The 12,169-nt window shown below is 35.0% G+C and overlaps 1 protein-coding gene across 2 annotated transcripts in view; it reads right to left on the bottom strand.

Moving 5' to 3' along the window:
* Positions 1-12,169, bottom strand: part of RALGPS2 (Ral GEF with PH domain and SH3 binding motif 2) — a 154,180-nt gene that overhangs the window by 62,774 nt on the left and 79,237 nt on the right. For both annotated transcript variants that reach the window (XM_043924044.1, XM_043924045.1), the window contains exon 8: positions 8,568-8,694. In XM_043924044.1, the coding sequence (XP_043779979.1) occupies positions 8,568-8,694 (127 nt within the window). The remainder of the gene's footprint in view (positions 1-8,567; positions 8,695-12,169) is intronic.

The following is a 12,169-nucleotide window of genomic DNA, read 5'->3' as shown; positions in this document are numbered from 1 at the left end:
TGCTTAGAGCAGATCTTTCCTTAACTCATTTGTGAACTAAAAATTTTAGAGGAATCTCTTGGGACTTTTGCTCAACCAGTCAGAACTGAAGATAATTATCTGCACAACTTTAGTCCATCAACATCAAGTCCAAAGTTTCTGCTCTGCCACATCTCAAAACTTCTGGTGAAAGAAGGTAAGAGAACATCAAACCTATAGTGATGTTATTTTCTGCTTTATCTATGGTCATTTTGGAATAGTTTTCAAGTCCCTCTCCACTACCCCTAGAACCAGAAAAAATCCACTAAAAAATTTCCGGGAGAAATTAGGCATCTAATTGTTTTATCAAATCTTTTTTTTTTTTTCATTTATTTTTATTAGGTGGAGGCTAATTACTTTACAATATTGTAGTGGTTTTTGCCATACACTGACATGAATCAGCCATGGATTTACATGTGTTCCCAATCCTGAACCCCCCCTCCCACCTCCCTCCCCCATCCCATCCCTCTGGGTCATCCCAGTGCACCAGCCCCAAGCATTTGTCTCATGCATCCAACCTGGACTGGCGATCTATTTCACACTTGATGTTTTATCAAATCTTAATTGAATAAAACTTTACTAGGACAATCCATCATTTGCAGAACTACAGCATTTCACACACACATCCAAAACCCGATTAAAGACAAGTCTCAGAGAATTTTCACAAAAGAGGAATATTATTAACACCAGAATCATGTGAAAGTCAACATACAGACTGGAAAACTGCTGAATGCTAATAGCACCTTGCCCATAGAGCCCATTGTGCCCTCCTTTACAGACAGGTGACGCAGCTCTGCTCTAAAGTTCCTGGAAAGCTTAAGAATAACTTAGGCAACTGAGTTCCTTGAGATTAGGGAGTAAGAAGCAATATTATATGATGGCTAAACATAGGTCCTAAAGGCAGAACTGCTTGGATTTGTGGCCCAAATCTACTATGTACATGTTTTAGACTTCGATATTCCTGGGCCTAATTTATATATTCCTGCCTCAGTTTTCATACCTATAAAATGGAGATAACAACAGTACCTAGCTCATGCAGTTACTGTGAAAATCAAATGAGGTAACACATGTGGTAAAACATTTAGAATAATGCTTGATACTAGTAAGGACTCAGTAGACCAGATTATTCTTGCTCATCTATATACTTTCTGCATTACCTATCATGTCGTGCCTTGCACAGGGTGAGTAACAAATGTGCTAAAAGAAACACTATCCAAATTTTCCAGCACAAAATTACACTGATCCATGATCTTCATGTACAAACCTAATAGAGCTGTGTCCCCTGTTAATGGCAGGTAGTAAAGAGCATGGGCCATAAGAAAAATTAAGAACAGCTGTAGTAAAAAAAGAAAAAAAAAAGGACTCCCCTGGTGGTCCAGTGGTTAGGACTCTACGCTTCCAATACAGGAGGCTAGGGTTCAGTCCCTGGTTGGGAAATTATGATCCCACATGCTGTGCGGCACAGCCAAAAAAAAAAAAAGGAATAGCCACACTAAGAGATTTCAGCCTAATGAGAATCTTGTGAGAGATTAGGTAAGTCACATGTATGGTAGGCAAAGTCTGATAGCTAGCTACTTTACAGGTTACTGGGGAATAAGATGTGGTTGCCTTACCTTCAGTAAGATTGAGCTAAAAACTTGGAGCTGGTTTATAGAAGGATTACTTATGTTTAGTTATTTTTAATAAATGAAATGAAGCTTATCCTAAAAATGACTTAGACTCTGTCCTCCACTCAATGGGACATCGTCAATGTCAAGGAAACTTGGCATCTCTAAAATTAAGTAGATATGAACTAATTAAACTCATCCTCAGGCTCCAAGCCTGCATGAGTGTAAAGATCAGATTTTCAGTTTAATGTTCACTTGACTCTATGAGTCAAGGAGTGCTAATTCTTTTGGCATTATATTTGTTAGAACTCCTACTGGCAATCATATAATAAGACTGTAAAAGCTTCTACAACTATGAAAATGTTTCAAATTACCTGTTAATCTGTACTAATGCGATATGATTCTTACATATTTGAATTAATCAATAGTAAGTTAAAGATGATTATATCCTAACGGTTTTTTTAGTCTTTTATTTTAGTGTCTGAGAAAATAAGTAAGAAAAGAATGATTATACTTATGATGTCATGACCCCTCCTTAAAGAAGCCACCTAAAAATAAGCTTGGTTTTCAATCAGTGGGGTCAACAGTTATTACACTGTAATTCTATAGATAATTATAGGAAAGACTGAAAAATGAACTTAAAATTAAAACTAAAGACCGATTTCCAAAATATCAATATAATTCCATAATGCTTTCTTGGAGCTGTAAACGAAATGGTTATAATGCATATCTAAGAGCAAGTCAATTTAACCTCCCTTATCCAGGTTTCTTCACTTACATGAATAATAGTATCACTTATAAACTGTTGTAACAAATTAGAAAATTTATATAAAGCATACAATGTTGGGCATATGGGATTAAGTTGCAAATAAATGTTACTTAAGATTTTTATTATTATCCTCCTGTTAAGGTTTGCTAAAAAATTTACAAAACACACTACTGAAATATCAAGTTGGAAACACTGCTGGCAAAGCTGTTGGAACTAGGGGAATCTGATTCTGTTTATGATTAAAATGCAGATCTATATAACTTCTACACATAATATACATATATTTTAAAGATATAGGCTCTTCAAAAAAAAAAAACAAACCCAAAAAACTATGAGAATGGGAAAGCAATCAATATAGCCCCATCCCCAACCCTTCTATATCACAAGTCATTGAATAGTCTAAAGTAAACTTCAGAAAATACACCATGAAAGAAAGTTAGAAGAATTTTAAATATATAAAAAAGAATGAGAGTAAAAAAGGATATAAATGAGGTAATGGAAAATGGGAATGTAATTTTGGCTAAAGAAAAAGCTAGGGCTAGCTGCCATTTGGTCAGAGCTCATTTCAGACCTCATTCTCGGGATTCAGAAGAAAATGACTGAACATGCTTTATTGCTGTTTTAGAATTCACTATGTAATCCTAATGAGAAGAATAAGGTAAAGTAATCCATGGTGTATGTTACCTACAAATCAAAGAAAGGAAAATGGAATAAAACTCTTAAAATATTAAAAGCCAATGACATTTTTTGACCATTAGCATTTTTGAGATCAGTGCCAGAGACTTTTATACATTTAACCAAGTAAAATTCTACCAATTCTCACTCATTCCCACAGAGTGGCAGAAAACTTTGGACTCTGTCAAAATATCTTGGTAGAAATGTGAATAAAAAGCTACTGTTTTTGAAAATATTTGTACATAGATTAGCAAAAATTTCTAAAACTAATAAAAAATTAAAGAACTATATTCTTCTAAGGGATCAAGATAGGTTGAAAACTCCTGAAACATTAAAGAGGATCAGATAAAATCTGAAGGTCCTTCCAAGTTTAGGCATGCTTCAAACATTGCTGTGATAAGGGCACTGCTATCAAGGCCTGGTAATGTAATGTACCTCTTTCACAGCTTACAACAGTCTTTGGTATTAAAGAGATGTTAAGTTCCACAAAGGAAGGGTCAAAGTCCACTTTGATCACTGCTCTACATCTATCACCAAGAACAGTCTAAGCAAACGCTGGATGGCCAGCGATGCACCAATAGAACACTGGGAGTAGGTAGAGAACTGTAGACAAAAAATGACACTCAGACAAAATTGCTGGAACAATGGGAAGAGCCAGAAAGGGATAATATAATTAATGAAGTTAACCAGTTAAGTATTAAATACTAAGTGCCCACTTTTATTCCAGATGATAAACATAGAGCCCTGGACCAAGGTAAACTAAGGGCTTACACACTACTGAGGGAGAGAGATTAATGAAAACAAAATAGTGCTTGTCAGAGGATAGGGGATGGAAAGGGTACAATTTATATTCTTTATTACAGATGGATATAAGGGAAGCTTTTCTATTCTCACAAAAGGAGAAGGAAAAAAAGCCCACCAGGCTCCTCTATCCATGGACTTCTCCAGGCAAGAATACTAGAGCAGGTTGACATTCCTTTCTCCAGGGAATCTTCCCACCCCAGGGATCAAACCCTGGTCTCCTGCACTGCAGGCAGATTCTTTACCATCTTGAGACATCAGAGAAGCCCAACATAAAGACAGCTTTCCTCTTCTCAGAAAAGGGAAAAAAGTGGGCGGTGGCTATCTTGAAAATCTAACATACAAAATTGCAAATTAAGTTGGGGGTGTCTCTATAGGAGACAGAGTGAGGCCATCTTACTTCTCTGTAAAATTTTGCTTTTACTTAATAGGAAGCAGTGTACAGAACTGCAACAACTTACTTATTTCCATAGTTTTAAAAACATATGCTTTCCTTCCCAGAAAACATCCTAAGCTGGTTGAGCTACTGCATCCTCCCAAAATTACATAAATAAAGTAGAAATGAGGCTAGAAAATGCACATGAAAGAATATTTATCATGTTTCATACAACAAAATTATTTTTGCACAATGCTCTTTTCCCCTCTCTCCAGCAAAGCAAAACTTCCCATGCCAAATTCTTCAATAAGCCCCTTAAGATTGTTCTCCAATGACAAGAACAAATGAGTGCTGTTAATGATTTTCAGATTTAAAGCAATAATTCTCATATAAAACAATTTTTTCCTTGAGATTTGCCAAACTATTTCTCTCCAGAAAAACTGTATCCTTAGCCTAAGAACTTTTCACTATATTGTCCAGGCTGACTAATTTTTACCTTGAATGCAAACCAACAGAAGAGACAACTTTTCAACAGATGATGAGTTGAAAGCCAACTTTTTCTACTTTTTATAATTTAATCCACATTGAATTATAAATAAATCTGGCAGTATCAAAGTAAGAGTTTTGTCAGCATATAAGCCTCTATTTTCTGTTTTAAATTTCATAGAGAATGATGGTTGGTTCCGTTCATAATTCATAACACTAAAAACATCATTAGTTTGGATAATGCCTCTTATGTTAAGAATAGGTGATGAACCTTTACCTTTTCTCTGTATAGTACAGATTCTTTTGGTTGACACATCTGTTCCAAAAGAACCTTCGTAGACGTTAAAGGATAAGGGGTGGTTGTTTAGTCACTGAGTTGTCTGACTCTTTGTGACTCCATGGACTGTAGCCAGCCAGACTCCTCTATCCATGGGATTTCCCAGGCAGGAATACTGGCATACACTGCCATTTCCTTCTCCAAGGGATCTTCCCGACCCAGGGATCCAACCCTGGTCGTCTGCTTGGAAGGTGGCTTCTTTACCATGGAGCCATCTGGATAAAGGATAGCATTATGCAAATTCTGTACACTTGAGGAGGGATAGTTAGCTAGAAGCTCCTAATATGCACAATGAGGATTATCTCTCCAATGTCTTCAGGACAAGTTATCTCCTATCAAATGTACAGCATCTTGTAAATGTTGTCATTTTTGGCATCTATCTGCACTAGGCCTAGTTTAATACAAGTGAGGAAAAAATTCTGAAGAAAAGTTAAATTTAAAAACCACGATCCTAATTCATTTTCAGTTCAGTTCAATCGCTCAGTCATGTCTGACTCTTTGCGACCCCATGAACTGCAGCATGCCAGGCCTCCCTGTCCATCACCAACTCCCAGAGTCCACCCAAGCCCATGTCCATATGAAAAATGTAAATATTAACAGGATATAAACTATTATAAAATCTTCATTCTTCAACATACTTTAGTATTGAAGATTATGAATGAGAAAATGAATCAGCTGAATATGATACAAATAAAGCAAGCAGTCAGAAAGTTGTATAAAGTTGAAATGCTTCACATTTTCTTAGGAAAAGCATGTTTGTTTTGATAGATGAAATGAATACATTTAATCTCAAAGTATGCTATAAAATGAAACTGTCACTACATTAAAAAGGTGATTTTCATGCTGGAAACGAGCTTAACTACATCACAAGAACTTGTCCGACAAATATTTCACTGTTTCATTTTCCTGTCCCAAGTCTACCAAATGTCTGTGCCAAATGTTCCACAATCATCTCACAATCTCAGATGCTTCTTCACAGACTGGTATAGGGATGAATAATTATATGGAGAATCCAATGTATAAAATTATGAAGATGCTGAGTGTATGTTTCATGTACAGAATGCATAATATTCCTGGCAAGAACACACAGAATATTTCTGTACAGAATACAGAATATTCCTGGCAAGAATATACAGAAGAACTACACAAAAAAGATCTTCATGACCCAGACAACCATGATGGTGTGATCACTCACCTAGAGCCAGACATTCTGGAATGCAAAGTCAAGTAGGCCTTAGGAAGGATCACTACGAACAAAGCTAGTGGAGGTGATGGAATTCCAGTTGAGCTATTTCAAATCCTAAAAGATGATGTTGTGAAAGTGCTGCACTCAACATGCCAGCAAATTTGGAAAACTCAGCAGTGGGCACAGGACTGGAAAAGGTCAGTTTTCATTCCAATCCTGAAGAAAGGCAATGCCAAAGAATGTTCAAACTACCACACAATTGCACTCATCTCATACACTAGCAAAGTAATGCTCAAAATTCTCCAAGCCAGGCTTCAACAGTCTGTGAACCATGAACTTCCAGATGTTCAAGCTGGTTTTAGAAAAGGCAGAGGAACCAGAGATCAAATTGCCAACATCCGCTGGATCATCGAAAAAGCAAGAGAGTTCCAGAAAAACATCTACTTCTCTTTTATTGATTACACCAAACCCTTTGACTGTGTGGATCACAACAAACTGTGGAAAATTCTTCAAGAGATGGGAATACCAGACCACCTGACCTGCCTCCCGAGAAACCTGTATGCAGGTCAAGAAGCAACAGTTAGAACTGGACATGGAACAATGGACTGGTTCCAAATCAGGAAAGGAGTATGTCAAGGCTGCATATTGTCACCCTGCTTATTTAACTTATATGCAGAGTATATCATGAGAAACGCTGGACTGGATGAAGCACAAGCCGGAATCAAGACTGCCGGGAAAAATATCAATAACCTCAGATATGCAGATGACGCCACCCTTATGGCAGAAAGCAAAGAAGAACTTAAGAGCCTCTTGATGAAACTGAAAGAGGAAAGTGGAAAAGTTGGTTTAAAACTCAACATTCAGAAAACTCAGAAAAGATCAGAAAAATTCAGAAAAGATCATGGCATCTGGTCCCGTCACTTCGTGACAAATAGATGGGAAAACAATGGAAACAGTGACAGGCTTTATTTTTTTTGGGCTCCAAAATCACTGCAGATGGGGACTGCAGCCATGAAATTAAAAGACGCTTGCTCCTTAGAAGAAAAGCTATGACCAACCTAAACAGCATATTAAAAAGTAGAGACACTGCTTTGCTGACGAAGGGCCATCTAGTCAAAGCTATGGTTTTTCCAGGAGTCATGTATGGATGTGAGAGTTGGACTATAAAGAAAGCTGAACACCCAAGAACAATGCACAGGAGTATTCTGCCTTGAACATAGGATGTACAACATTTCCTATTCCCACCGGAATTTGAGAATGTCCCACAATGATATGATGAGTTAAGATCTCTGACAAACTAAGGTGATGCTCTAGATCAGCTGAATGACACTGAATCAGCTGTCTTTGCCCCTACTTTGAGTTCTAGTCACTGGTACTATAAAGACTTCAAAGATGACACTGTAGAGTCTCCTAAACAAGTAACAGGTTTTTCCATTATTTTCAGAAGCAGTTATGGTGAAATCCAGTATGAGTAGTTACATAAAAGAAAGAGTGGAAATAAGGGGTAAAAGGGAATACAGGGAAAAAGCAAATGCTATCTTTTGATTACTTTCTGCATAGGATCAAGTCAATTTATTTTAATGCATATACTAAGGTATACATAATATAATGCATATACTAGGTATACATAATATATTTTCTGTATTTAAATTCACATATACATTAAAAAGGTATAGTTTCAGTCATTTTTTATTCAAACACCTAATAAAAATCACTATTCATATTTTGGTGAATATCTTATGTTATTGGTTCAATACTTCTTGGAATTCATCAACACTATAAAATATACAATAAAGAGATACACACTATGTGTAATAATATGTAAAATACAGGTTTGTCTCAGCACTGAGCTAAATTTCCACAGCCAAACAGCTAATTTCTCCCAGAAAAACAATAACACCTTCATTGAGACTGGTTTTCATAATTCACTGGTAAAATACCTGCCAACAATATAAACCAAGAACTCATGATGTTGACAATAAATTCATTATATCTTTTGATCAATTTCTTAAGTTGATGTTAAATATTTTCACAGCATTAAACTTCACTGCAAACTACTAGTTCATTCTTTTAAAGCATTACTAAAATAGCAAAAATGTATGGCTTTACCACATGGTTCATGTCTAAGAAAAAATGAAAATAAATTCCAGGTAGTAAGGTAACACATTCCTCTAGACAATTTTTTCAACTTAAGAATCCTTTAATTTCTTTAAAGGACACACAAACTTTTAAAATATTTTGAATTTTATATAAACTATTGATTAAAGCAGAGCAACAACTAGGCATAATGAATATACAGTGACATAACTCACCTAAATAGGGAATGCAGGGTGTCATCTTTAAGCTACTTATATAGTCTCTGAGTCTTTTGTAATTATCTTCTTTACTCATTACATATTCTAGTTTTTCAAAGGTGGTTTTGTCTTTTCGACTTAATAACTAAAAGACAAATAGAAAAGCCCAAGTTATCTCTGTATCCAATTTTATTATAGTAAAGACTTAAAAGTTACAATTACTATAAATTTGAATTTTAATTTCAAAGTTTTATTTTCTTTAATTATATTTTGGTAGTATATAAATAAAATAAAACCAGACATGTTTATTAATATAATAAACCCAAATTCATTATTCATAAAATACAATATACTTTGTATGTACCTAAAATAATTAACTTACTAAGTAGTAAATTATAATACATTATTTATCATCTTTACTATTTTAAATGGTTAAACAATTTTCATTAGTCATTTTCCTAATTTAAAATAATTATATATTCATATTCACCTCAAAGGCCCAAATATTTTCATGACTTGTCCCCTGCCCCCTCAAAGATAGGTAGATTATAATTCTTACATAAGCATTAACAAATAAATACTGAATTTCATAATTTACGTAATAATTTTTCTTGATGACTCTAACCATAATTAGTCCTGCCAGTACTATAAAACTACAATTTACATGTTTGGATTTCTGAGATTTTTTCCTTGATCCCTTTGATCAGTGCTGTATTACATACAGTTGAACAATCAACTGCAGCTGTTTTAGGAGGCTTGAGAAGTAGATTTACAGTGCATGCCCTTTGAGAAAAATGGAGATATCAAGGGGAATAAAGCAAGGACAGTCATCCGAAATAATATTAACTAAAAGACTCAGAAAATACATGTTTTTAAGTATTTCAAAGACTCTGGGGAAAAAAAATCTCTTCTTTAAATATGTGAAGTTACTATTTCATTTTTGTTGTAAGTCAGATTTCACTTTATGTCATAAAATATTTGTTATTTTATAGTAGGCAAAACACTTCCACCTATAAAATTCTCATCTAATTCTCCTACGAGGTTAAGAGAAAAGTCAAGAGGACTAATTTAAAGATGAGGCGACTGAGACCCCAAGGGGAAGTAGAACACACCAACACTCGTCCTGCAAACACTGGTTTCAGAACTTTCTGTGGCCCAGTTTCAACACATTTGATTAGCACTTTCAAGATTAGGTGCAACTCTCCACTTCAATCTATAAATCCAAACATTCTTTTCTCTCCCACATAACAAAGTATTTGAATATGCAAATTATACTGCATGACACAGCAAGGATAACAAGAAAGCTTTTTTTTCCCCCAAAGTCAATCATTCCAGAACTCTGGTACAGTATCAGGAGAAACAAATTACTTGGAACTCATAGCTGATTTTGACATATCTGAAACACAAAACTAAAGAAGCATGGAGTCTGATAAGTATAAAAATAACACATTTTGCAATTTTCATAACAAATCAATAATCAGAATGAAAGGATTCAACTTGGGGTGGGATAGCAGAGACTTGTTTTCAGAGGACTATTTTTAAAAGCTGTGGTAAAATATACATAATATTTACCATTTTAAACAGTGTTAAGTGTATAATTTAGTGGCATTAAGTACATTCACATTATCCATCAATCATTGCAATCATCCATGGCTAGAACTCTTTCCATCTTCCCTAACTGAAATTCTGTAACCATTAAACAGGAACTGCTCATTTCTTGCTCCTCTCAGCCCTGGGAACCACCTTCTACACTGTCTCAATGAATTTGACTACTCTTGGCACCTCATATAAATGCAATCATTCACTATTTGTCCTACTGTGTCTAGCTTATTTCATTGAGCATAATATCATCAAGGTTTATCCAAGGTGCAGCATGTGTCAGAATTACAGTCCTTTTTAAGGATGCATAATATTTCATTGTACATTTACACCATATTTTGTATGTTCATCCATCTGTTTGTGGACATTTGGATTGTTCATACCTATTGGTTATTGTTAATCATGATGCTTTTTTATACACTGGTATAAAAATGCCTGTTTGAGTCTCAATCTTGGATTCTTTTGGGTATATACCCAGAAGTGGAGTTGATGGATAAATGGTAACTCAATGTAATTCTAATTTTTTGAGAGTATATCCTATTATTTCTAATCTTTTTTGACTATGCTAAAATTTCTATGTTGAGTAGAAACAGTGAAAATGGACATACTTTTCCTTGATGTTAAAGAGAATGTTTCTAATATTTCCCCCATTTGTGATGTTATTTTTTGGTACATTCCCTGCATTTGAGGGCACCAGGATTTTCCACCATACTACCCTTTCACTGTTCAATATTTCTTTCTTTTTACTTGGGTTAGATTCCTCATCTATCACAACTTTTATATTTACCTACTTTATCTCTTGTACTATCCTTGACCTCTCTGTGGTACAAACAAGCCTAAAAAAAAAAATCCAACTGGTTAAATACAATTAATTCTCAGCACTTCTTCATGGTAATGCTGAACACTAAGTTTCACTTTAAGTTCATGACCAAAAATCTCAAGTGGACCTTCCTAAGACCTACATGTTTCCCTAATTAATTCACTCTAACAGTCCCCTTGATGACTTTCATCCTTTCCTCTTTCTTCAAACCTCCAATACCTCTCCCACTGTCAATTAATGACCTTGCTTCTCATGTCTTATGAAACAGAATTTTGCAGAAGAATTCTACAGAATCCCACCACCAAATCTACCAACATACCTGTGTCTGTAACCAATCGCACCCCCTCTCTCTTGTTAAAATGGAGAAACTGCTCCTGCCTCCCTGGAGTACTGGACCTTATCTCCTCTAATCTAGGGTATCACAGGCTTGACTTCTTGTTCTGTTACCACTTCCTCATTTCATTAGATCACTGTACTACCACTCAAGCACAGTCATGGATCTCATCTTTAAAATCAAAACACCACAAAGCTTTAATCTCACTTTTCTTCTAGTTATCGCTGGCCCTCACCCCAGTACTTCACAACAAAATTCCTCAAGGGCATTCTCTATTCTTATTGTCCCATTTTTTCTTCCACTCTTCTCTCAAATACAATCATTCCAACATCTTTGACAAGGTCATCAATCCTTGGCAGGTCCACCTGCAATTAGGTCCAATCACTTATCAGAAATTCTTATCACATATCACAGAAAAGCATGAGGGATGTATTTTAAACATCTCATTTACTCTGTTTTATTTTTCTACAGAGCATTCATCATTATTTATGATATATCTTTTATATATTTACAGCTTATCTTTTCCCAGTAGAATGTTAGCTCTATAAGAACAGGACTAAAAAAAAAAAAAAAAAAAAAAGAACAGGACTTTGTCTATATCATCCACTATGCATGTCAAACAATTAGTACCTAGCAAAAGTGTGGAATATTTTCAAGTTTAATATGAACACCAAAAATTTTATTCAGATTAATAATGGAGCTGTTACTAAATTTAAACAAAACTATTTTCAATGCAAGACATGAGAGAGAGAGAATGAAAATAACTTCAAGGAAACAAAAATTAACTTGAGGGAAATGTATCTCATTTCTAAACCACAATATTAACCAGAGTACAATTTCTTTTCCTTAAAACTTCAAAGACAGAAT

Source organism: Cervus elaphus, chromosome 14 (genome assembly GCF_910594005.1).
Source record: "Cervus elaphus chromosome 14, mCerEla1.1, whole genome shotgun sequence".
Classification (NCBI taxonomy): domain Eukaryota; kingdom Metazoa; phylum Chordata; class Mammalia; order Artiodactyla; family Cervidae; genus Cervus; species Cervus elaphus.
This window is presented reverse-complemented; position numbering and strand designations above follow the sequence as displayed.